The sequence below is a fragment of the Microtus oregoni genome, unplaced genomic scaffold (genome assembly GCF_018167655.1).
Source record: "Microtus oregoni isolate MIOR12 unplaced genomic scaffold, Mior012 000002F_ref0000024, whole genome shotgun sequence".
Classification (NCBI taxonomy): Eukaryota; Metazoa; Chordata; class Mammalia; order Rodentia; family Cricetidae; genus Microtus; species Microtus oregoni.
Window position 1 is genome coordinate 25,471,501 of NW_024543061.1, and position 27,636 is coordinate 25,499,136.

General features: G+C 40.6%; 1 protein-coding gene across 3 annotated transcripts in view; it reads left to right on the forward strand.

Annotated features, from left to right (window-relative positions):
• Exoc6b (exocyst complex component 6B) overlaps nucleotides 1–27,636 on the forward strand; it is a 477,853-nt gene continuing 450,217 nt past the window's right edge. For all 3 annotated transcript variants that reach the window (XM_041645429.1, XM_041645442.1, XM_041645435.1), the window contains exon 1: nucleotides 1–218. In XM_041645429.1, coding sequence (XP_041501363.1) covers nucleotides 109–218 — 110 coding nt within the window. In that variant the 5' untranslated portion in view covers nucleotides 1–108. The remainder of the gene's footprint in view (nucleotides 219–27,636) is intronic.

Here is a 27,636-nt window from a genome sequence, read left to right on the forward strand (position 1 = left end):
TCCGAGGGCGGGGTCGCTCTGCGGGGTGCTGGCCCAGCGGCCGCGGAACCTAGGCTTGCGGGTGCTGGGGGTCCCTGGTGAGCGAGGGTCGCGCGGCTGTGCCGTGCGATGGAACGGGCGAAGATGGCGGAGGAGAGCCTGGAGACCACCGCGGAGCACGAGCGGATCCTGAGGGAGATCGAGAGCACAGACACGGCCTGTATCGGGCCCACGCTCAGGTACCGGGGCGGGGCCGGGTCGGCGGGAGCGGGCGGAGCGCGGCGGCTGGCAGAGGGGAGAGCCGCTGGTGTCCCCGTCCTGGGCGAGGCCCTGCTGGGGAGCCTGTCTGGAGAGAGGGTGAGGCTCGGCTCTGTTGGGCCGCCGCTCCCTTCGGGCAGCAGCTCTTAGTCAGGAGCGGGCGCCGGCTCTGCGTGCAGGGGAACTGCCCATCACAGCTCCTTTGAGAGCGTCCCTGTGATGTCGGTCCTGGGGGAAGAGTTCTCCCACCTTCCTTCACCTGAGAGCCCGGTTCGTGAGGACGACCTCGCCCAAGTGCTGCCCCGGGACCTTGCCAGCTCCTGGACCTGCTCCTTCTTCCTTCCCTGCCTCCTCCGACAGCTTCCACCGGCGCTGCCCGCGGAACCGCCAGAACGGACCTGGTTAATTACTTTGCACTGGTTTCACAGAGAGCAAGGCATTGTGCGAATTGATGTGCTAATACAACTATGGAAGCCATTGAGCAGTCCTACCGCTGGGACAGAGTTACTGTTGACCAGTAGTAGACGGCGCGGGGAAGTGAAGTGACTTGTCCAAGGTCACAGGGAAGGAAAACGGGTTTCTAGTTCCCAGCACAGACTCTGCCTCCCCGGTCCTAGTCCTTGTCCTCCTCCTCGTCTTCGTAGTCCTCCCCGTCCTTGTCCTCGTCCTCGTCCTCGTCCTCGTCCTCGTCCTCCTCCTCCTCCTCCTTCTTCTTCTTTTTTTTTTGTGGCGCTGGGGATGGAACCCAGTGTGCCAGGCAAGCGCTTTTCCGCTGAATTGTGCCCAGCCCACAGATTCTTCACTACTTTTTCTGCCTTAGTTGGGGATTACCATATGCTATACTTCCTGTTGAAAATTGTTCACCAAGACCAATTTTGAATCCCCGCAGTTTCCTGGTGTCCTAGAACCAGTTCCTCCTGGTCCTTTCCTGTGGCGCTTTCTGGTCTCCGTTCAGTCCGAATGGAAAATCGCTTTACCACTCCTTGCACAACATTGGGTCCGCGTTCCTCCCTTCAGAAGGCGTCACTAATCATTTCATGGGGAGACTTGTCCCAGGAAAGAGTGACCAAAGAGGCCCAGGATCTTTGCTTTTAGCTTTACTTGCACAGCTTTCTTCTCCAGGCTCCATTGTTAGTTTCAAGCAAGTTTTCTTAGTGTCCTTTCTCCTGGAAATAACTGTCCTTAGTCATCTGTACCTCTCCCTCCTTTCCTTCTTTTTTTCTTTTCCAGTGCTAAGGTTTGAACTAGGTATAGCAACAATGCTTTACCACTGAGTTGCATCCCCAGTGCCCTTTTAGCTCTCCCCTCGCCCTTTTTTTGTGCCAGTTCTCTTACACAATTGCTCCCCTGTCCTCTTTGTATCACGGTCATGCTCCTCTCATTCCCTGTTTTCTTGTGTTGTGGAAGGCCAGTGATTTTCATTTCATAGTCCTTTATAAACGACCAGGGCCCCTCACTAATCCCCTCCTAAATGCGTTATTCGTGGCTATTACTGTTTGGCTTTCAGCGACTGGAAATGTTATGTTCTTGTCTGTTAGGAAATCTGGCTGCTGGATTGAGTATTTAGGACCAAAGTTTAGGCAGGATTCCTTATCAGAGCAGCATCCGTGTTGTCTTGAGTTGCTTGTGGTTTTCAGTTGCTGTTGTTTTATACAATAAATAACTTGGGTAGTACCATAAATTTAGTTTACTGTGATAAATATGTTAACCCTCAGTGTAAAACATTTTATTTTTCCAAAAAAAAAATAAATAAAAAAAAAAGAAAAAAAAAACATTTTATTTTTTTCCATGGGAGATGTAGTTCCTGTATCCCAGGCTGTGATCATACTTGCCGTCTAGTTGAGAAAACCCTTGAACTTCCCATCCTCATCAAACCCACTCTTCCTAAGTGCTGGGATTACCGTCTAGCACCACCGTGCTTAGTTTTATGCCATGCTCGGGATTGAACCCATGGCTTGCTGCCTATTAGGTGAACATCCCATTAATTGAGCCACATGTCTACCACCAGTAATGTATGTGTATCAACTGGATTTTGGTGTTTAATTTTCTGGCATCTGAGCTTTAGTAATGTATATGTTATAATTTAAACATGTTATCCGTTCTCCCCAGATTTTCTCATTATGATTACTGAACTCTTTTTCTTCTGGTTCTGTGCTTGTGCATGAATTACAAAGTCTTTTACTTTATGGGAACATTGTTAAACAACAACAAAAAAGGAAGTTCAGGAACTATCACATGACGCTATATGGTCTAGTTGTTTTTCCTGACTATATTGTTAGAGGATTTGGATTAAATTTTTACAATTTATTTTATTTTCATTCGTGTTTTGTCTGCATGTATGTTTGTGTGACGGTGTCATAAGCCCTGGAACTGGAGTTACAGACAGGCTTGGGTGCTAGGAATTGAGCCTGGGTTCTCTGAAAGAGCAGCCAGTACTCTTTTAAAGATTTATTTATTTATTATGTATATAGAATTCTGCCTGCATGTATTTTTGCATGCTAGAAGGTGGCATGAGATCTCACTATAGATGGTTGTGAACCACATGTGGATGCTGGGAATTGAACCCAGGTCCTGAAGGCGAAGGCGTAAGTCACAAACAATCCCACACCAGTTTGGAATTATGATTAATAGAATGGTTATTTATTTAAAGGGGAACAAACTTACAAATCACCGTCCCAGACAATAGCCCTCTGCGCAATCAGGAAGGGAGTCTAGTTGCTGGAAGCAGAGCAGGAAGCAAAAAGAGAGCAAGGAGGGAAGTGGCCGCTTTTTTAAAGGGCGAGAGACCACGCCCCAATGGGCTGGTATCTCAGCGGCTATTGGCTGGATGAGCGGAAGAACCTCCCGCAACAAGGTCCTCTAGAAGAGCAGTCAGTGCTCTTAACTTCTGAGCCATTTCTCCACCCCGGAGTGGCCGCGTAGATCATGCTGTCCTTGAATTTACAGAAATCTGCCTGCCTTTGCTTCTCCAGATGGGATTAAGGCCTGTACCATTTATGCCCGGCTGAGAGCTTCTTTTGAGGCTGTGGCATAAAAATACAGCTACACTTCAACTTGACCTTGGCTGAAGAAAGTCAATTATCATAGAGGGCCATCCTCTTCAGTGCAGCTTGAGAAGGTCACACTTAGAACAGCAACGAAGGAAGGGAACACCTGCCTAGCTAGCCATATCAGCCCCGGCAATCTGGTGATCAGTGGGGTTATGATGTCACTGCCGAATTACCCTCACATCTCAAGTACTAACATTCTTATTCCAAATAAGTTGTGAACAATAGCTCTGTTTTTTCATTTTTCAAATCCCATGTCTGTATTTCTACTCTTATTTATCACATTATTTAACTAATAGTCATTTCCGTATTTTGCTTGGTGGGTCAGAGCAATTGGCATTCACTCTAGTTGTACTTAAAATTTTGTTTTTAAAATTTTTACCTTGAGCCGGGCGGTGGTGGCGCACGCCTTTAATCCCAGCACTCGGGAGGCAGAGGCAGGCGGATCTCTGGGAGTTCGAGGCCAGCCTGGTCTACAAGAGCTAGTTCCAGGACAGGAACCAAAAGCTACGGAGAAACCCTGTCTCGAAAAATCAAAAAAAAAAAAAATTTTACCTTGAATAATAAAATACATTGCCATTTAAAAAATAGCTTTATAGCCAAGTGTGATTGTTCATGCATGTATCCCAGCACTTGGTTGGTGACAGCAGGAAGACAGGGAGTTCAGAGTCATCTTTGGCTACACAGCAAGTTCCAGACCAGCCTGGAGTATATGAAACCCTATCTTTAAAAAGTAGCTTTACTGAGATATAATTCATATAATAGCATATGATCTACATATTGTTTAAAATGTGTAACTGCCTAGGTGGTGGTGATGCACACTTTTAATCCCAGCACTCAGGAGGCAGAGGCAGGCAGTTCCCTGTGGGTTCTTTTATAGCCAGGACTGTTTCATAGACAAACCCTGTCTTGAAAAACCAAAAATAAATAAATAAACAAACATGGCTTGCAGTATATTGATAGAGTTGTGCAGCAACCACCACAGTCTAATTTAGGACTATTTTACCTTCCCCAAACAAACACATATTCTCTGAGAATCACTGTTCATTATTTTCCTCTCTTCCATGCCATTCTTCCTTTCCTGTTTTATTTTTTTTCAAGGCTGTTCTTGAACTAACTTTGAGCTCTAGATCTTTTTGCCCCGCCTCCTAAATGCTGGAATTACAGTTGTGCACCACCACATCCAGCTTCCCACTTGCTGCTTTGGACATCTGGACATTTTGTGTAAATAGATTTATACAGGAATTATTTTTTTGCTACTTACGGAAATGTTTTCAAGGTTTACCCATATGGCTATGTATCTGACTTTATTTTTTTTTTTATTGCTGAATAAAACTCCATTGCATGAATGTACTGGTATCACATTTTATTTGTCCATGAAGTTGGTGCATATTTTGATCATTTCCATTTTGGGATTGTTAAGAACAATGTCCTATGTCCTGTTTTTTTGTGTGGACTTATGTTTTCATTTCTGGAGATTAGAGGAAGCAGTTGTGATCATTGTGCAGCTTCCCCAAGGCAGTCGCAGAATGTTCCAAATTTCCAGTGGTGTAAGGGTGATTAGGTTGTCTGCTTGACTGACATCCCCTTTGCTGAAGGCACTTAGAGCAAGGGAGTGTGTAGCAGCTGCCAATTAGGAAATCAGATTGCTCCATTCTCCAAGATTTTTACTTATAAAAAAATAGACATCAGAAGAATGTTTCATTTTTATCTTTACTTTTTTTATTAAGATTTTTTAAAAAATACAGTCTCCTTTTACATAACTATCCCCGTTCCCACCCCCTCCTCTCCTCCTGCTTCCCTCACCTTCCCCATCCCACTCCCCCATCCACTCTTCATAAAGGGTAAGGCTTCCTGTGGGGAGTCAACAAAGTCTGGCATATCACTTTGAGGCAGGACCAAGGCCCTCCCCTAAGCAAGGTTATCCCTCCAAAAAGAATGTGCTCCTAGACGCCAGTTCAAGTACTAGGGATAAAACCTGGTCCTATAGCCTGTGGCCCCACAGACTGCCCAAGCCTTACAGTGTCCCCCATATTCAGTGGGCCTAATTTGGTCCTATGCAGATTCCCCCGCTGTCAGTCCAGAGTCAGTGAGCTCTCACTAGCTCAGGTCAGCTTTTTCTGTGAGGTACTGGGCGGGACATTAACCCCAACCAACCAGCCCCTCATGCTATCCCGGGTTCAGTTCCCAGCCCCCACATGGCAGCTCCCAGCTGTCTGTAGCTCCAGTTCAAGAGAATCTGACATCGTTATACCAGTGCACATGAAATAAAGTTAAAAAAAAGATAAGTAATTTAGAAACTATGCTGGCTGGAACATTTATTTCTGACTAAGGAAATAATTTAATTGAAATGTCTGTAACTTATCCTGCTCCAGATGAAGTTTTTTTTAAACGAGTTTAGATAATTCTCAATAAGTGAGTGATAAATTTAAGCATGTAATAGATATTTGTACAACTAATTTAGGGCTTTAAAATATAAGCTACATATTGAAACATCTAAGTAGTCTAGAACACAGTTGTTAGCGTCAGTGTTATTTGTTTTGTGTTTTAAGACAGGGTTTTGCTATGTAGTCCTTTCTGGCTACGAACTCATAGGGATCTGCCTGTCTCTGCCTCCAGAGTATTGAAGGCATGGGATCAGACACCCAGCTTCAGTGTTTTTTGTAATGGTGCATATAGAGTTAGGACTCTGTAAAGTGCTACCTACTGTTATGTCTTGAAGAGTTAACATGCGTCTTGCGTTGTACTACATTTGGTTCTTCATTTAGCTGTGAGCTTTGCGAATAGATTGATGATTATGCAAAAGCAAAACTAGTAACAATAGCCACAAATAGTTCTAAGTATTTGGGTATTTATGTATTTAGCTTATTTATTTATTTATTTTTTCGATAGTCTTACATAGTCTTCTGTAGTCTAAGCCAGCCTGGAACTCATGCAGTTTAGGATGACTCTTATTCCTGCTGCCAATTCCACCTTAATGCTGGGGTTATGGGTGCATATCACCGAACCTGGGACATTTGAATATTTCCATTCTTTTGGAGTTTAAGACTCCACGTAATTGTTATATTGTATGTTAGATAAGTAATGATGTTCATTTGTCAAAAATGATGACTTTAATTAAAGTATTAGCTCTCTTGTTTTTTTTTTTTTTTTTTTTTGTTTTTTTTCGAGACAGGTTTCTCTGTGGTTTTGGAGCCTGTCCTGGAACTAGCTCTTGTAGACCAGGCTGGTCTCGAACTCACAGAGATCCGCCTGCCTCTGCCTCCCGAGTGCTGGAATTAAAGGTGTGCGCCACCACTGCCCGGCTTAGCTCTCTTGTTTTATATAAAATTTTAAAAAGTTACTTTTTTTTGTGTGTGTGTGTGTGCATATGTCTGTGTGCTTTGATGTGTGTGTAGAGTCGGAGTGCAAGTTTGCAGAGTCAGTTCTCTCGTTCCACCTTCATGTGGATTCTGGGGATTGAATTTAGTTCATTAGGCATATGCAGCAAATACTTTTACTTGCTATGTCATTTTGCTGCCCTCACTTTACATAGTTATTTTTTTTTGTTTTTGTTGTTAAAATTGCAGAAGAATAGACTTTATAGACCTGGTTTTGTAAGAGGTTTTATTGGCCTGATATGATCTCAAGCATGTTTGTTGTTCAGGTATTACAGAGTAGAATACCAGTTTCTTCATACATATTCCCTGTCTAGTTTCATTCTTTTTATTGGCAGCATCTGTATTATTGTTATTATTTTGGGTTTTGATGCAGGGTTTCTCTGTGTAGTCTTGGCTGTCCTGGAACTTGCTCTGTAGACCAGGCTGTCCTTGAATGCAGAGATCCGCCTGCCTCTGACTCCCAAGTGCTGGGATTAGAGGCTTGTCTCACCACTCCAGGCAGCATCTGTATTTTTAAAACTTGTATTTTTCTTCTCTTTTGAAAGTTGTATCTTTACTTGTTTCTTTACATTGGTGCTTGCCATTTTAAAAAATCTTCCTCCTGTTTCCTGTAATTTAGAACTTTAAAACACACATTGTTTGGTGAAATAGTCAAGTAAGTGAGCAAGCATCATTGCTGTGAAAACAATGTCTGTTTCCTGGGGAAGCTCTGCTGCGAATAAACAGTAAAATTCTAAAGGTTCTGTATGGAATGTGATCTTGTCAAGCAATATGGATGTATAAAAATAACAGACTCTGGACCTGATTGGTTTTCATATGGACTTTGATTTAAGGAGTGGCTTTTATGGAGCACATTTGGTAATAATAGAGCTAGCCAAATGTTTGGGTTTGTGTGAGGTGAAGGACTTTATGACATTGGTAAAGAAGGGCGGTCAGTGGAGACCGTTAGCCTTGGAGAAACAAAGGAGAAGGTGGGGTGAGAACAGCTTTTGAAGTCCAAAGGAAATATAATTGAAAGCATTCGGATAGTCATGGTGGTGCAAGCCTGTCATCCCAGAACTTGGGAGGTGGAGGCAGGAGAAACTCAAATTTGTATGCAGCCTGGTCTGTGTATCAAGTTCTAAGGTAGTCTGGGGTACACAATGAGACCTGCTGGCAAGAAAAACATTAAAATAGATGTGGATCTGAGTGAATGTATCTTTTAGGTTTTGAATCATTTTTAGATGACTATAAATTTGCATGTAGTTGCACAAAATAATACAGGGATTCCTCTCTACTCTTTACTCAGTTTTTCCCATTGATAACATCTTATAAAAACTACAGTTAACAATGTCAGGTCCACAGTATTGATATTGTACCTTGATAGTCAAATTGACATACTTCATCATTACAAGGAGTGCTCAGGGTACCTTTCTTACAGCTTGGCCCATTTCCCTCTGCCTGTATTTTCTCTTCCAACCTGACAACCAGTCATGTGTTTTTGTATCAAGTTTTTTTTGTTTTTTTTTTTTTGGTTTTTTCGAGACAGGGTTTCTCTGTGGCTTTGGAGCCTGTCCTGGAACTAGCTCTGTAGACCAGGCTGGTCTCGAACTCACAGAGATCCGCTTGCCTCTGCCTCCCGAGTGCTGGGATTAAAGACGTGCGCCACCATCGCCCGGCTCTCGTATCAGGTTTTCAAAGAACCATAACTTATATACCCTACCTAACATTCTAGGATTGACTTTTTCCACTTAGCACTGAGGTTTATCCTTTTGTTATAATGTAGCAATAGTGTGCTTTTTTTTTTAAATTGCTGAGTAGTTTGCCACAGTATAACTGTATTACAATTTATCGTTTACTCATGAAGACATCTTGGATGTCTCTGGGTTTTGGCTATTATAAATAAAGCTCTTATATAAACATATAAGTATAGATTTTTCTTTGAACATATGTTTTTCTTTTCTTTGTTTTTTTTTATTTTTTTTTTGTTTTGTTCTTTTTGAGACATGGTTTCTCTGTAGCTTTTGGAAACTGTCCTGAAACTACCTCTTGTAGACCAGGCTGGCCTCTAACTCACAGAGATCCGCCTGCCTCTGCCTCCTGAGTGGTGGGACTAAAGCTGTGTGCCACCACTGTCTGGCTGAACATCTGTTTTTGATTCTTTTAGCTTATCCATGAGTAAAATTGCTAGTGTTATAGTAACTAACTTGCTTGCCAAAAGGTTCTAATTCCTTCATATCATTACTGGCATTTGGTGTTGCCATCTTTAGAAATTTGGTTAGTCTGTTATGTATGTAACAGTTTTTCATTGTAGGTGTTTTGTGTTTTGTTTTTTCCAACTGGTTCTTAGGTAGCTGAGGCTGCTCTTGACCTCCTGATGTTCTCCTGCCTCTATTTGAGCTACTGCATCAGGCTTCATTGTAGTTTTAATTTTAGTTCTTGTCATTAATGATGTTGAACATTTTTCATGTGCTCATTTGTTTTGTATATCACTCAGGGCTTCTTGCACTCAGGTACTTCACCACTGACCTCTGCCTACTACTTTTTTTTTTTTTGAGGAAATGGTTTAATATAAATAAGCACACGCATGTGTGTGTGTGTGTGTTAAGGAAAGGGGCAGTTGTACACACAGTAGTAAGGGTGGGTATAGACTTCTCAAGATAGAGTTGCCTGCAAGACACTGGTCTTTGCAATAATGTGTCAGGATTAGTTTTTCAACTAGAAAAGACCATTTTTAATGGAGCAGGGAATTGCCAAATGTTTCTTGCATAATTCTAGAGGAAGAACATCTTTCTAAATAAGGGCTTTATTTTGCTTCAAGTTTTTAAGTCAGTTTTAAACTATAAGTATTTATATGTGATACTAGTACTGAATCAGAAAGTGGCTTCTTTTTAATAGTTCCATGAAAAAATACTTGATATCACTAATCATCAGAGAAATGAAAGCAAAACCACAGTGAGATATCATATTATTAACTCTTCTCTGTTCAGATGGTCATTGTGAAAAAGACAAAAGAAGCAAAGCTTGTGGTGCACACCTTAATCCCAGCTCTTGGAAGGCTGAAGTGGGAGAACTAGGAGTTCACCCTAGGCAAGGGCTCCCTTGGTTACATAGTGTATAGTGAGCTCAAGATCACCCTGCAGTATACCCCCCACCCCCCAAAAAAAGATAAAAGAAAAGAAAAAAAGAAAAAAAGACAAAGTCTTGTTGGTAAAGACATATAATAAAAATCTCTCTAGGCTGTTGGTGGATTTGTGGCTTGGTACAGTCATTATGGAAAATAGTATGGAGAGCCCTCAGAAAGTTAAAAGTGGAAACAATATGATCAGCAGTAGATAACGATAGCATGGTGTTTACAAGCATGATGTATACACACAGTGGAGGACAACTCACACTTAATGAAGGGAATCCCATCATTTTTACATGATTTAATCTGGAAGACAGTATACTAAATGAAATAAGCCTAGAACTGAAAGACATGGAAATACTGATTGTTTTAACTTATAAATACAATATAAAAAGTTGAACTCAGAGACAGAGGCTAAAATGGTGTTTATCAGAGGCTGCCTGGGGAGACGAGATAAGGAGATGTTAGTCCTAGGGTACAAAGTTTTAGTTAGGCTGAATATGTTCTAGAGATCTATTATGCATCACAATTGCTGTAAACAATAATGTAGCTCTTTAGAATGCTTCAGTGATTGATGTACCATCACAGTTTCTACAAACTGCCTCTGACAAAACTATGCTGTAATAGATTGGAATAGAAAACCCTTGTAATAGAATTGTTTACCTTCATACAAAGAAGGTTGAGAAAACACCAAAATCTGCATGTGGTGTGTGCCCATTCCATCTTTAAGGGGTTTGTGTGGTGAGATTCATGACACCATCTAAATCAGAACGGTTCAGCAGGGCCTGTGTTGAATCCATGTATGCTAAATACGTTCATGACAAGATCCAGCATGCTTTCCTTATTGAAGATCAGAAATCACTGTAAAAGTATTGTAGCCCAGAATTATAAAGCTAAATAAATGTAGTCTTTTGAAGGAATAAGAAAAACCCATACTTGGAAATTGCAAAGAGAGTGGATCTTAAATGTCAGCAATAAAAAGTGATAGGTAAGTGAGGTGATAGCTGGTTACCTCGACTTAGACATTTTGTAATGTTTATCTGCATTAAGACACTTACCCTGTAAATTTATCTGTTGGTTATACTTTAATAAAGTTGAGTAAAATTGAAAAAAAAATGAAAGTATGCACTATCATCATTAGAAAAAAAAGAGACATTGGCCTCTTTTCAGTAAGTTAAATTCTGGCAGATTGCTAGGGTAGGAAAATTAAGCCTTTAGTGTTTTATCAGCTGTCAGCTGTCATGCTTTGGACATCATGGCCTAGAATCTGTTCTTGTTATAGGTTTATTAAAGTAACCTAGGGTTTATTATTAAAGTTAATTCTGAAAAGAATCTCTTGGGCCATCTTCGTATTTTTTTTTTTTTTTTTTTTTTTTAAATATCCTACCCTCGGCTTGGTAAGGAATTTTATTTTTGTTACACGACAGTAAACTGGGTCCTGGAAGCTCAGTTTTCCTGGTGCTCAATTATTTTAATTTACAAATTTTTTAATTTACAAAGTTTGTTGATAAGAGGGGAGAAATCGTCAGGATATTTGAGACAGAGTCTCAGAGGGTTCTCATTTCCTTCTTTTTCTTCTGTTTACATTTTTATTGATTATTTGGGAATCTCACATCATGTGCCTCCATGGTGCTCACCTCATGTCTACTTCCTGTCCACCATGATCTCCCCACTTCAAAAAAGACAAGTCTATTTTGTATTGACTGTATATTCACTGGAATGGTAAAATTCTTAGTGGCCAAGTTCCCAAAGGGAATGAGTATTTCTCAGCCTATATCCATGCCAGAAACCATCCATCAGCTGAGGAAAGCTTTGCAGTGGCTGGGATGGGGCGGAACTAGCTGTCCTGCACCCATGCTACTGCCTGTACTGCCTGTACTGCCTGCACTGAGGGGCGGGGCAGGCTCTCCCATACCCACAGACATTAACATGGCTTCAGACATCAACTCTGACCATGGGCTTCCTCATGGACTTTGGTGGTAACTTGGACCACAGACATCAACATGGCTGTTGGCCATATCAGAACCCTAGTGACTGCACGGACCGTGACCCTCAAACATGGTCTCAGGTGGTTACACATGCCACTCACACAGGCTTGGTGCACCAAGACAGCAGAGCCTGAGGACATCACCAAGGCATTGGACAGCAGCACAGACTGTGTAGGTCCATGTGGATCTCAGGCTTCATCTCTGTCTGGGGAAGCAGCATGAACCTCTAACACCAGCATAGCCTCTTGTGCTATCGTGGACCACAATGGTCTTTCGAGGAGGTCCAATCCAGAAGATGACTGTTGCCTCACGTCAGGCCTCCATTGTTGCCCAGAGCCAGGAGGAACTGCGGCCTGGTAGCAGCGTCAGCACCCAAGTCTGTGTCTTCCTAAGCTCAAGGCTATTGACATCATGCTGTACTTGAACCTTTTGTGCCTACCCTGCCTCCAAACTAAGCATCCCTCTGCCTCAGCCTCTCAAATGTTGGGATTATAGATATGACCCACCATGTCCAGCAAAGCAGACTGGCCATTTTTTCTTCATTTTTAGGGTAGAACCTCGATCTTATACATACTAGACAAACTTTAGCTTCATCCTTAGACCAGAGAACTTGGTTTATTTTATAGATTGATTTTATTTTTATTTTATGTATGACTGTTTTACCTGGATGTATATTCTGGGTGAAGTGCCCAAAGAGCAGAAGAGGGTAGTGGAACAGGAGTGATGATTGCTAGCCTTCATTTGGGTGCTGGGAACCAAACCAGGGTCCTCTGGAAACGCCATTATGTACTCTTAACCTCTGAGCCATCTCTCCAGCTTCTAAGAAAGGTTCTTTTAACTGAATTTTCTGTGTTTAGTTCATTCACAGGTTAGCAACTCCAAAGTCTTAGAAATGAAAAACTTGCTGTCCTGCGATGACAGTGCTTGAATCTAGTTAGCAGTTCATTGTATGTTGAACCATCCTCCCTTTTTCTTCTTCTTTTTGCCAGAGATTTGAGTATTACTGATTCTATCATTGTGTGGTTAGCAGGAATTTCAAGTTTATTATTGTTCAGAGTTTTCTGCAAGTCGCCCTGAGTATCACCGGGCTTTTGATACCTTGCACTATCTTGGGGATATTTCTATAATTAGGTTAAGAATTTTATTTGTTCTTTTGAGTCACACTAGGTAGGGCTGCTTACTTTTGATAACTTGCACTATTTGGAGATGTTTCCATAATTAGATTGGGGATATTATTTGTTCTTTTTGAGTCACACTAGGTGGGGCTGCTATTTATGATATTTTAAGTATTTATCTCTTTTAACTATTATCAGCAAACAGTACATTATTAGGACTTGGCTTTCATTTTTGTACTACTAACAGTACTAAGAGGTGTTTAATAGGCCTTTTTTCCTACATGATGCAGTGTAGGTCCAGGCTGTGTGCTGACATAAGCGTTTTGTGTACAGCTAGTCACTTTGCAAGGGGAAGTCATCAGCTTTTGTGTTTGTTTTAAAAAGTGGTTTTTAAGCTTTACTTATTTTCCATTTGTAGGGCTACATCTCTGATTTGACCCTATAGTTTCTACTTCAGTATACTTGTGGTATAGCCACAACTTGTTATTTCTGTTTTCTGTAAGTTTATACCACACAGCATCACTTGAAAGGGAAGTCAGTTGGTTAAGTCAGTTAAGGCATGGTGGCATGCCTAAGACCCTAAGCAATAGAGGTGAGGGGGCCAGATCTTGACTTGCCCTGTAACCAGACTGATGATTATCTTAAATATCACCATAGAGCCTTCATCCAGCAACTAATGGAATCAGAGGCAGAGACCCACATTGGAGCACTGGACTGAGCTCTCCAAAGTCCAGTTGAAGAGTTTAAAGTTGTTTTCTTCTACTTCTTTTGGGTTAGGATGATCAAGTCTTCCTGTTGTGTGACCACTGGGTTCTGGTGTTACCATGTTGCTTTTTAGGTTGTTGGAGGGATTCTTACTTTGGCGCCTACCCATCTATTCCTTCAAATGAGGCCTGCAGTGTCTTCGTGTCTTGGTCCAGTCCTTGCAGTGGCTGTCTGAGTGTTTGGGAGTTTTTCTTGATATGCTCTACTGTCACTGTCTGTCTCAGAAAGCCTCTGAGGTCTTCTCTCCTGGTGCTCTCTCTTAATCCCCTCAGTATTATAGCAAGCTTTCAGCTCTTAGGCAGGGTATGGCTAGTATCTTGTGGGGGATGTCCAGTGGATGGGGTTGGGTTTGGGGGGAGCCTAGCCATAGGAAACTCCCTGCTGGCTGGCTAGAAAAGCTGAGGGAGTTGGGGAGGGGCCTGGGGTTTTGTACCACTGGGGAGGTCTTAGATAGTGGAGCGTCCTGCCATGTGACTGTTCACTCACCTCTTAAGTCCCCTCAATATTGGAGCAAGCTGTGTTTCAAAGTTCAACCCAAGTTGCAGGAGGATAGCCTTTATTATTTTTTAAAAAGATTATTTTAAAAAAGATTTATTTTGTTTGTATGTGTGTCTTGAGTATGTACCAGGTGTGTGCTGGTGCCTTTTGGCATGGTGAGAAGAGGCCAGATATCCTGGAACTGGAGTTACATGTACATGAACTTACTGAATGGGGCTGCTGTGATCCAAACCCAGGTTTCCTAGAAGAGCAGCAAGTTCTCAGTGCAAAGCTATCTCCTCAGCCCCACCTTGAGTACATTGTTTTAAAAAAAGTTAAACTGTAATCTTTACTATGTTGGTAATAAATTAAAGAACTAGAAGTTTTTTACATTTATTTCCACACACACACGGTGGGGGGGGGGCGTGGGAGAGAGAAAGAGAGAGAGAGAGAGACCGTTACCAAGCTAACTTATAAAAGAAAGCATTTAACTGGGGCTTGCTTACAGTTTCAGAGGGTTAGTGCATCACTGTGACTCTGGCGACTCCAACATCTTGGATCTTTAGTACAAATCCAAGCTTCATGTTCTCAGCTTTATGTGCTGGCCTCTCTGGGCCTGCATGCCACATGCCATCAGGGCTGTAACATTGTTTTCTGAACTAATGAGGAAGATTTCACAGCCTCTTAACTGCAGTATTCTGGATTCTAAAGTCAGGCAAGTACTGCTGTACATTTAGGATGGAATATGGCTCTCTCATTGGATTACATTTATATAACCTTTGATCTCTTGGTGTTTTCCTTTGTTGAATAAGCTTTACTTTGTTTTTGGAGTAGATTCTCTAGGATTTTCTTTTTACAAATTGCATGGTTAGCTAGGTGGGATCTTTGCCTTCATTCCATTTCTCTGGACCTCTTTCAGCACAAACCTAGGTGTAGGCATTTTATTTCCTGGTCTTCCTTTTCCTCCTCAGATTGTGCATTTGTATTTCTCTTTGCCCTGCCTGCACTTTTCTTTCTTTCTTTCATTCTTCCTTCCTTCCTTCCTTTTTTTTTTTTTGAGACAGAGTTTCTCTGTAGCTTTGGAGCCAGTAGTTGGGGATTTAGCTCAGTGATAGAACACTTGCTTAGCACTTTTTCATTGTAGAGCTGCATTAAGAATGATTACTAATAACCATGAGTCAATACTGTCTTGAATGAAATCTCTGCCAATAGTATTGTTCCAAAACTCTTCAATTTAGCATCAAGCAAATTCTTAGGACAAGGGCCAAAAGCAGCCACGTTGTTTGCTAAAAGATTACAAGAATTGTCTTTATTCCAGTTTCTTTTTTAATTTTTTTTATTGCTTTATAAATAATACCATTCAAAATTTCCACTTCCTCCCCTCCTCCCAATCCTAAGAGAGGGCAGGGTACCCTGCCCTTTGGGAAGGCCCTCCCCCCTCCATCTAGGCCTAGGAAAGTGTGCATCCAAACAGACTAGGATCCCCAAAAGCCAGTACATGCAATAGAGACAAATCTCAGTGCCATTATCATTGGCTTCTCAGTCATCCCCCATGCCTCCAGCTGGATTTGGTGAACTCCCATTAGCTCAGGCACACTGTCTCAGTGGGTGGACCAACCCCTCCTGGTCCTGACTTCCTTACTCATCTTCTCCCTCCTTCTGCTCTTCAACTGGATCTTAGGAGCTCAGTCTAATGCTCTGATGTGGGTCTCTGTCTCTATCTCCATCCATCGCTGGACGAAGGTTCTATGGTGATATTCAAGATAATCATCAGTGTGAGTATGGGACAAGGCCAGTTCAGGCACCCTCTCATCTACTGCCCAAGGACCTAGCTGGGGACATCCCTGTGGACACCTGAGAATCCCTCTAGAGCCAAGTTTCTTGCCAACCCTAAAATGGCTCCCTTAATTAAGATATCGTCTTCCCTGCTCCCATATCCACCCTTCCTCCATCGCAACCATCCCACTCCCCCAAGCTCTCCCCAATTTTTCCCTTCTCCCTTCTCTCTCCCCCTCCCCTTCCTCCCACCCCATTCCCACGCTCCCAACTTTTGTCCAGTGATCTTGTCTGCTTCCAGTTTCCAGGAGGATCTGTATGTTTTTCTTTGGGTTCACTTTATTCCAGTTTCTAATACTGTTTCACTCTGAAACTTCTTGAGCTGGGCCTCCATAGTCCACATTGCTCTCAGTACTATTGTCTTCAAAGCTCTTATAGCATTTTTACAGCCCCACTTAAAACATTCAACCACTTTCCTCATGCAAAGTTCCTAAGTCAACATTCCTCTAACAAGCAGCTTGACTAGTCCTGTCACAGCAATACCATGTAACAACTTTATCATAGTTACTTTTCTATTGTAAAGAGACACCATGATGAAGGCAACTTATAAAAGAAAGCATTTAATTGGGGGCTTGCTCATGTTCAGAGAGTGAGTCCATGACCATCATGTCATGGGGCATGGCAGCACACAGGCATGGCGCTGGAGAGTAGCTGGGAGTTTTAACCTGATTTACAAGTTGGTAGCAGAGGTGGTGGAGGAAGGGGCTGGACCTGTCTTAGGCTTCTGAAATCTCAAAGTCCACCTCCTGTGAAACACCTGTCCAACGAGGTCACATCTCCTAATCTTTCTCAAAATGGTTCCACCAACTGGGGATCAAGCATTTAAATATAGGAGCTTTTAGGGGACCATTCTCTTTCAAACCACCACATTAATCAAAATACAGTTTTAGAACCCAAATTGCTCAATATTATATGATTAGGAAACAGCAAAGCAGATTCGGAGACTACTAGAGAAAAGAAATATATATTATAAGCATTATAAGCAACTTCCAAAACTCTAGAATTGACAGAGATATCTTGCTGCCTGGACAGTAACCCAAAGTTCTTCTGTAACATTGGGACATCCATCTTCAGCCTATAGGCCCATAGTATCTGGCAGACTTTTCCATGAAGCAGTAAATTTGAAAGGCTGTTTTGCCTCTATTGGCAGTTTGTCAGTCACTTTCTTCTGTGTCCTGCAGAATGTCTGGCAGAGTCTTTCATGAAGCAGGAACCCTGAAGGACTCAGGAAACTTTTTTTATGGTGTTGGTTTTCTTCTTCTACCTTTATGCAAGTTACAGGGTTCAAACTCAGGCTGCCAGGCCTTTGTGGCAAACACCTTTGCCTGTGAGCCCTCTTATATTTTCATTCATCTTTTTTTCTCACACTGGACTAAGAAAATAGACTTCCCCCCTTTTTCTAAAGAACCAGAGAAAAGGCCTTTTTCTTTTAGTGGGGCATGAGAATGTTTGCAGTTGGAGTATGGAAAGATGTTTTGCACACATTTTCTCTGTCTCTTCAGGAAACTGCCCTTATTGAGGAACCAGGTGTATGCCAAGTTTGCCTGTTTAGTATTGGGAGTGATAAGCCAGAGAAAATGAGGGGGTTGTCTGAGTTTCCCACTGGACTCAGGCATTGAGATCCAGTATGGTGTTTTTCAGCAGAAGTTTCTTTTTAATTCTATTTTGTTTCTAAGTGCCCTTTCTTGAGAGATCGCTTCAGGTACTTAATGCTCTTTTGGCTTCCCCTCCTGAGAAGTACTTCATATGTTTATTATTTGTTTGTTTTAAAGTTTTTCTGAGGTCTATATTTGAACTTAATATGCAGCCCTGGCTGGCCTGGGACTCAGGATCCTTTCCCCTCAGTCTCTCAAGTGCTGGGATTACAAGCATGTGCCACCAGTGTCCAGCCCTGAGCAATGCTCTAGCCTGAGATGTATTTGAACAGCATCAACTTTGATCCACTGGGAAGTGTACTTTGTGGAATACTTTTTCCCTCTTGGTAATTGTCTCCTTGTTCATGGGTGATCTCTTGGGGCTGAGTGAAACTGGTGTGGTTGAAGACTGAGTCAGTGGAGCTGAGGGGGGATGCTGCCCAGGAGAGCTCTTCCTCCAAACTGTAACTACCCCTTGATGCAGAGTGCCAGGGAGAGGACTTGTGTGTGTGGCAGGCAGTATGCTGAGACTTACTGGGTAGGAAGATAGTTTTTTTTTTTCATATCCAAAAACCTCATAGTACTGGTAGAACAAGAAACCTAGCCACACTGTAACCTAGAGTTCTCTTACTTTTAATCCATCTCTAAACTCAGTATCTTGTGTTTATCTCAGTACTTCTCCAATGTGTCTGTAACTCAGAATAATCCAAGTGATATATTGTGCAATAGAGCTTTGTCTTTCTGCCAGGGTTGAGAAGCACTGATGTTGCCATCCTGGGCTAATGGTTTTTCTAGAAAAGTACATGGATTTTATACTTAATGCTGTTATCTCTGCTGGCTCTTGCTTGAAATTTCATCTCCTTCTTTTGCCTTTATTGAACAATCATGGTACTTTAAGTTCTTGATGAGATGGCAGCTCTTCTCTTAATGTTTTGCTGTTTTTTTTTTTTTTCCCCTCACTAGAAGTTCTGTTAGTCAGGTATGGTGATGCAAACCTATGGTCCTGCTATTCTGTGCTGGAGCCGGGGAGGACTTAGGTAGTGACTGGGAGAGATATTTGGTAGGGCAAAATTAATACTGATTCTGATAACCAGATGACTTTGGAAAACTTATTTAACCCCATGGCATCAATTTCTTTGGTTGTAAGTTGGAATAATATAACCATTTTGTGGGCAGCACAAAGTACACATTATATGATTTATTTTCCATGTTTTGTGACTCACCATGACTTAGAGTATATATACACCTCAGGCTTTTGATAGACAGGACAAAGTTCAGTAGAAGTGGATAAAAATGAAATGAGAGGCAAAAGTGGAAACATGACAGTGACCAGCAAACTACTTAGGGTTGCTGTTGTGTCCATGTCATTTATGATGCTGTAATAGATGGGTGTATGATTTAATCGTCAGAATAAATCTGAGATAAGACTCAGTCATAATAGCTAGAGCCAACCCATGCCTTTTGGCTTTGGTGTTGTTATTATTTTATATGCTGTTAATTAGGTAATTTGACCATGGTTCTTCAACTAAGAAATTGGATTTGGATACTTTTCTCTGCTGTTCTTAAGTGGTGAAACTTGACTTGTAATTCATCATAAGAGAACTGCTAGTTTATACCTAGTAAATCTGTTCAGGTGCTGTCAGATACAGTGAGAAGGTTCTCTTGAAAAACACTGGATTATGTCCATTGCCAGAGAAAGACTCCAGCTTTCATGACCATGCAGAATTTGGTTGTACTCATCCACTCAGTGCCAGGCTTTTGACATTAATTTTGCAGTCTGGACTGAAATGCTTAGGCATGCATTTTAGGAAATTATTTGGAATCTAAATTTCAGTGAAGTCAAGATTATAGGCCAAAAGTTACAGGGTTGGTTGCTGAATTATACCTCATGTTAGTTTTTCTATGTTCACTGTCTTTGATATTGATTGTGGTGAAACTGGATTTGGTAGTTTGCATTTAGGCTTACAGTATACTCAAAGGATTAAGACAGTGACTTCATCGGAGACTGTATATCCACTAGGTATTGAAGAGAGGGATCTTTGGGCATTGGTCCTTCCCTCTTGTGTTTATTCTCATGGTATTACTATGCTAATTGGCATTTATGTAGCTTTTGACTTTAAATTTATTTTTAATAGACTTACTTTCAATTCAGAACATTTGACTTATTTTCCTTTTTAGCATAAACATGTAGTCAGTTGGGAACTTGATGTGGTGGCACATGCCTGTAATTCCAGTAATTGGTAGGCTGAGACAGGATGATTGAAAGTTTTAACCTAACCTGGGTAGAAAGTTTCAGGCCAGCCTGTTCTATGTGTGGTGAGGCTACGACTCATAAAACTAAACAACCACCTAAACGAACAAACAGAAACCACTTAGAGAGGTTGTGGTGAAATGACAGTTGATATTCTTAGCCATTTGACCCTGATAGTAATAATAATCCCATATTCTTAATTTCTACACTCTTGTTCTCTATGAGCAATTTCATTTTAAGTGGACTACTTTTGCCTTGCATCCAAAATTACTTAGGAGGAAATGGTCAGATGTGGTTTAGCGCTCAGAAAGCAGAGGCAAGAGAATTACTGCTAGTTCCAGGCTAGCCTGATGTACATTTTAAACTCCAGGTTCCAATAAGCCAAACTACATGGTAAGACCTGTGTCACACTTAGGAAATCTAGAGGAGGCAGAAAGCATAGCTCTATGGGGCTGCATTAGGTTCCAGAAATTAGCTGAAAGATCTCTTAATAAATGAGTCATTGCCCTATTTAAAAAGTCCTTATTTTATATTATTTTAAGTTTATTTCCTAAAAAGAATACATTATTAAGAACAACTCATTGCTGATTTTATCATCCCCTCAAAGTTGAAATATCAGTGGGATACTAGAAACAGACTCCTGGTTTTTATGTTGATGGAAACACTTTGTTACTTAGGGTATGTAACGTTCCACCTTTCACTCACTACATCTGCCACATCTGCCTTGGTCTTTTCATTATTCTTAGCTTTCTTTAATAGAATTCACTATTTTACTTTTTAGGATTTTTTTTAGACAGTGTCTTGCTATTTAATAGTTCAGGCTGGCCTTGAACTTGATTGATCCCCTTGCTTCAGCCTCATTTCTGCCTCAACCCTCGAATACTGTGATTTTAAGGGTGACCTGCCATTACCTGGTTGGAATTAAAATGTTTGCATTTTTTTTCTCTCAGTAAAGGGTTCTGTGTTAGATGGAGGTGCTTTTTGTATTGAGAATACACCCAGTCAGACATCCATTCAAGAGGAGTGATGGACAGTGGGGCACTTATGGTTGCTAGATAGGGGATCCCTTTCCTAAGTGGTCCTTTACCATTCTTTTGCACATGGCAGCCTTGTGGGAGAGGATCTGTGAGCATCTAGGTAGATTGGTGTAAGACTTATAAAGGGTTGTGAAGAAAGGGGATGGCTTTGCTTTGTGTTAGTGACTGTAATCAGTAAATTGTATTGTTTTTGAACTTGAGAATGTTAGTATCAAGTTCTGTTTTCTTCTTCTTCCTACTCCTCTTCTTCTTTTATAAGAATAGTTTCTGAAGCAGGTTATGGTGATGCATACCTATAATCTTGAACTCTAGTCTTGGACTAAATAGCAAAATTCTGTTTCAACAAGCAAGCAGGCAAGCAAACAAACAAAAGGGCTGGTGGTAGAATGTTCACATGACATGCACAGGCCTTGAGTTTGATGCCTAACACCACCTATTAAAACAAAACAAAACAAAGTCACAAATTAACTTGCAGAGTAGAGGTGACCACTTAAACTGAGTCATTTTATTTTATTTTTGTTTGTGACAGAGTCTCGCTGTGTAATCCATGCTGCCCTGAAACACTATATAGACCAGCTTGGCTTTGAATTCATGGAGATTGGCCTGTCTCTGCCTCTGAATGTTAGGATTAAAAGCATAAGCCATTATTCCCAGCTAAGACTGAGTAATTTTATTAGATACTTTCTTTAGTGTAGTTTTTGGTTTTACTTTTTGGCTCTTTTGCTCTTTGTTCTTTTGGGGACCTGCCACCCAGCTCAAAAATAAATCACATACAGAGGCTTATCTTGATAATGCCTAGCTTTATCTTGGCTTGTTTCTAGCCAGCTTTTCTTAACTTAAATTATCCTAGCTACCTTTTGCCTCTGGACTTTTTCATTTTTTTTACTTTCACTCTGACTCCGTGCCTGGCTGTGTGGCTGCATGGTTGGCCCCTGAAGTCCTTTTCTCCTTGTTCCTTTCCCTTTCTGAAGCCCTCTTCTTCCTGCTCCTTAAAAACCCTTCTCCCTGTGGCTCCTCCCTAACACTTCCTGTCAGCTAGTTGCTGACACAGCATCCTGATCATAGGTGAATTTGATTTATTCAAACATATATTTGCATCATTAAACAAATGTTCCAGAGCATAAACAAAAGTAGCACACCTTAAAATAATATTCTACAGCACTTCAGATTATTTTTCTTTAGATACTATGATAAATGCAACTAAAGAAGGGAAGGCTTTATTTTGGCTTATGGTTGAGAAGGCATGAAGTCCATAATGGTGGAAAGGCATAATGACAGAAGCATCAAACAAGCTGCTCGGATAGCAACTCTCTTGTCCAGGAAGGGGACAGAAATGGAGAGAGGGAGAGTGAAGGGAGAAGGTATTACAGGCATATAACTTCGTGTCTGGCCATGTTGTTATACTTAAATCTGTTAATCTTTGGCTTTTAGTTAGAGAGTTTTGTCAACTTTCATTTACTGTAATTCCTTTTCTGTCTTTCTTTTTTTTCTCTCCCTTTCTTTCTTATTTTCTTCCTTTCTTATTTTTTCTTTCTTTCTTTCTTTCTTTCTTTCTTCCCTCCCTCCTTTCCTTCTTTCTCTCCCTCTTTCTTTCTCCCTCTTTCTTTTCTTTCTTTCCTTTTTTCTCTTTTTCTTTCTCTCTTTCTCTCTTTCCTCCCTCCCTCACTCCCTCCTTCTCTCCCTCTTTCCTTCCTTTCCTTCCTTTCTTGCCAAGATCTTTTGATAGAGTCATATAATCCTGGCTTTTCTGGAACTCACTCTGTAGGACTAGGCTGGTGTTGAACTCTTAGATTTCCTCCTGTCTTGGCCTTCTACATGCTGGGTTTAAAGGTGTGTGTCACCATACCTGGGGATTTATTTTAATTCTGATAAAGGTGGATTTAGTTTTATTCTTTTATTTTTTAATTCCTTAATTTCTTCATTATTACCACCTTTTGTGTTACATCGACTCCTCTTTTAAAAGTACACACACATACACAACACATGATTTATTTCATCTGTGTGAATGTTTTGCCTGCATGTATGTATATTCACGTGTGTGCCTAGTCCCCACAATTGTCAGAAGAGGGCATCAGATTCCCTGGAACTGGAGTTACAGATGGTTGTGAGCCTCCATGTGGATGCTGTGAACTGAATCTGGGTCCTTTGCAAAACAGAAAGTAGTCTTAACCACTGAGCTATTTTTCGAGCCCTTTTTCATATATGTTTTTAACTACTATTCTTAGTGATTGCTTTGAAAGTTACAGTTAGCATCTTAATTTGTGGCAGTTCAGTTCAGTTAACAGCTTGGTTTCAGTGTAGAAAATCATGTTTCCACAGAGCTCCATTCTGTCTGTGTGTCTCTCTGTCTCTCTGTGGCTGTAGTCTAGGCTGGTCCTGATCTTGACTCAGTCTTCCAGTCACAGCCTCTTAGGAGCTATATATGGCTCATGGTATGAGCTACCATGTCCAATTTTGAATTCTATCTTTGTATAGTGTCTTTATCTTTAAAATCATATAGAAAAAAGGTGTTATGAACAACAATTCCTTAATACTGGCTTTTATATCTAACCTTTACTATGTTAACCTTTACCATGTTCTTGTGTTGGTAGAATTAACATAGAAAAATGGCAGTCTTACCAAAAGCAATTTACAGAGTCAATGCAATGCCCATCAAAATCCTAGCAAAAATTTTCAGACCTCAAAAGAACAATACTCAACTTCATATGGAAAAACAAAAAACCCAGGATAGCCAAAACAATCCTGTACAATAAAAGAACTTCTGGAGGCTTCACAGTCCCTGACTTCAAACTCCACTACAGAGAACAACTTTTGTCGATCAACTCTTGGATTTACCTCATTGAGGCAGGCAGGGTCTCTCTTGTTTTTGCCATTTAATTGTGTACGTAGTCTAGCTGGTACATGATAGCTTATCTTCTTGTCTTTGCCTCCTATCTCTCAGTAGTAGTGTTGGGATTACAGATTGGCACACTGCACCCTGCCTGTTACAGGGGTGGGATTGTATTGGAGGCATGGGGAGAGTTTAGCGGATTGAACTCCTGTCCTTTTACCTGATGTGCTATCTCTCTGGCTCCACACTGCTTTTTAGTTTTTATTTTTTGATTTATTTATTTCTTATATATACAGTGTTCTGCCTTCATTTATGCCTGCAGGCCAGAAGAGGGCACTAGATCTCATTATAGATGGTTGTGAGCCACCATGTGGTTGCAGGGAATTGAACTCAGGACTTCTGGAAGAGCAATCAGTGCTCTTAACCTCTGAGCCATCTCTCCATCCCCCACACTGCTTTTTAAAGGACACTTGAAATCAATGTGAAAGTGCTCAGAGTGATTTAGAGAAATAAGCACTCAGGTTCATATGTATTTAGAAAGAATAATGAAACAAATATGGTAAATGCCATAAATTGAATTCTGCAAAAGACTTTGCAAGTTGATTTTCTCAAAATTCAAAATTCTTATAATAAAATGTACTTCAGATTAAATTCAGATTCACTTCAAGATAAACTTAAAAATTATAAAGCGTGAATTTTAGAAGTAATTTTAACACACGAGTTTGTGCTTTATTTGCTTGTAAATGGCTACAAAGAATCCTCTGTGCTCTGCTTCCCTCTAGTGGCCTGTTTGCTCATGAACAGCTCATTTGGCAAATGGAAATTTAGAGCACAGAGGTAAACATGAGTATCAAGTAAAAACATAGCAAGTAAAATTTTTAAAATGGTGGTAGTGATGATATAGTGCCTTGAAGCCGGGCAGTGGTGGCGCACGCCTTTAATCCCAGCACTCGGGAGGCAGAGGCAGGCGGATCTCTGTGAGTTCGAGACCAGCCTGGTCTAGAAGAGCTAGTTCCAGGACAGGAACCAAAAAGCTACAGAGAAACCCTGTCTTGAAAATCAAAAAAAAAAAAAAAAAAGACTTTTATATATGTAGATAGTCATTTGAGTTAAATTGCTATCTATATATTCAGGATGGTTTCTTCATACCCAAAGAACAGTTTGAAATGAAAAATGTGGCTCAATTTCTTTGTCTTTAGTGTTCAGTGTTTCATACGTAGGTTTAATGTCTTCCAGGGTCTTTCAGCACTTTCTGAAGTGCTGCTGTTTTTTTTTATTGTTGTTGTTGCTGTTGTTTGTTTGTTTTTAAACTTTGTTGATTCTTCCTTTCCGTCTTGAATTCTCAAAGAATTTCAGCCCACATCTTTAATCATTAATATTAATTAATACTTTGATCGTTTTGTTGACAAAGCTAGGATGAGACATGCTAACATTTTTGTTTTATCCTTTTCCTATTGTTTGAACAACATCATTTATGGTAATTTACATGTTTATTTTGTAAAATACTCATAGGTTTTTAACCTTTGAGTTGGTTTTTCTTTCCTCCTATGTCTGTCCTCCTATAGAGATTACTTCTTTTGTTTGAGGATCTCCCTTCAGTGTTTTATCTTTCTGTTTGTGTGTGCACGTGTATTTTCTTGCCAAATGAAGTCAAGCAGCTTTTGATAACAAACGATTTTCAAAGGGATTTAGGAGTTGATGATCAGAGATCATGGGTAAAATTAAGTATGCTTGGATTTAAAATAGAAGGCTAACTTTGTATGAGAAAGTCACCATAGTTTCCTTAAAATTATGGAAAATTAAACATATTACTTCACTATTCTGTCTGTCTGTTTATCTGTTTTCTTTGAGACAGGGTCTCACAAGGTAGCCCTAGCTGGCCTGGAACTTGCTGTATAGATGAGGCTGGCTTTGAACTCTAAGAGATCTGTTTGCCCTGCCTGCTGAGTGCTTGGATTAAAGATTTGTGACACCACTTCCATTCTATTTTAACTATTTTAAAATGTGCTTCTTGATAATGTTAGATATTATAACTGAAGGAGACCCTGAACAGTGGGTCCTCCTGGACCCCATGATTAAGCACAAACCACACCCAAACACCAGTTTTCACAGAAGAGCCTTTATTAAGTGGGGAGGAAAAGTTCAAGTGGCTGCTTTCTGACTCAGGCAGAAAACAGCAACAAATGATTGCAAATAAAGGGGAGTTCTGTGTTAGAATGGACTAGGATGTGCTGGTAAAGGAGATAGGGGACAAGGGAGAGGGGGCAGGGGACAAGGGAAAGGAAGGGAAGAGGTATTTGTCCTGGATAGAGGGGAGACAGACATTACACATAGGCAATAGTGGTAAAGGGGGAAACCCCATGTTAAGATGAGTATTTATTTTTTTGTTAACAACTCTTCGATTTGTTCAAAGCAATTCAGTTTCAAAACTTAAGTTACAGCAGTCAGAAAAAAAAAAGTAAGAACACACAATCAGTTTGCCTGTCCTTGTGTTTAACACTGCGGTAGAGGTAGCTTTATTCAAAATACATTTGCACAAAAGCAGTCATTTCAGTATCTAAGGACTAACATACAGTGTTCACAGGCAGTACAGAGCGTTAAAACCAAACTCAGAACTACACAACAGAGCCCACCCTTGCTCGTTTGCATGGAAATACCACCCACAAAGCTAAATAAGTCTTAATAGTTATTTGGAGGCCCTAGTCATTGTTTAAACCCAAGAACTCTAATTTTGATTGTACAATAGATGATTGATTAAAAAAAGTCAATGTATAGATTTCCTTTTTAAAAATAAGCATTTATTTTGAACCTAGCACAGTGTGCCAAGAGAGTTCTTAGGGACTGGAAGCAGGCGTCCAGTGACTGAAATGAGGAAATGTTAGTCCTTGGCGAGCCCAGTACCGGCACAGAATCTATCACACGCTTATTTCAGATAGCAACTTTGTTAGCTTCTCTTTTACTAGGGGTTATAGATCTATTTAAATTGTTTATCTGATCTTGATTTAACTTTGGTAAGTGGTACCTATTGAGAAAATTATCCATTTATTATATTTTTTTGGTCCAGTTTGGTAGAATGCAGGTTTTAAAAGTATGTCCTTATAGGTCTTTGGATTTCTTCCATGTCTGTTGTTATGTACCTCCTCCCAACCTTTCCCCTTGATCTTGTTAATTTGGATATTTTCTTCTGTCTTTCAGTTTGTTGGGATGAGGATTTTTCTTTTGATTAGGTTCGAAGTCTATTTTGTTAGATAGTAAAATTGCTACACCAGTTTGTTTCTTAGATCCATTTGCTTAGACTGTTTTTTTTTTTTCTAACTTTTTACCCTGAGGTAATATCTGTCCTTGATGTTCAGATGCATTTCTTGAATGAAGCAGAAAAATGGGTACTGGTTTCACATCTATTTTGTTAGTCTGTGTCTTTTTATTAGGGAATTGAAACCATTAATATTGAGAGATAACAGTGACCAGTGATTGTTGATTCCTGTTATTTTGTTGTTGGGGTAGTATCTGTGTATGAAAGTGTGTGTGCTCTTCTTTTTTGGTTTGACTGGTGTGAGATTATTTATTGCCTGTGTTTGTTTTCATGAGTGTAGTTAACCTCCTTAAATTGGAATTTTCCTTCCAGCACGTTCTGTACCTCTAGGTTTATAGATAGATATTGTTGAAGTTTGATGGAATAACTTTTTTTTTCTCCGTTTATGGTAATTGAATTTGCTGGTTATAGTAATCTCAACTGGCATCTGTGTTTTCTTTTTTCTTTTCTTTTTTTCGAGACAGGGTCTCTCTGTGGTTTTGGAGCCTGTCCTGGAACTAGCTCTTGTAGACCAGGCTGGTCTTGAACTCACAGAGATCCGCCTGCCTCTGCCTCCCGAGTGCTGGGATTAAAGGCGTGTGCCACCACCGCCTGGCTCATCTGTGTTTTCTTAAGAGTCT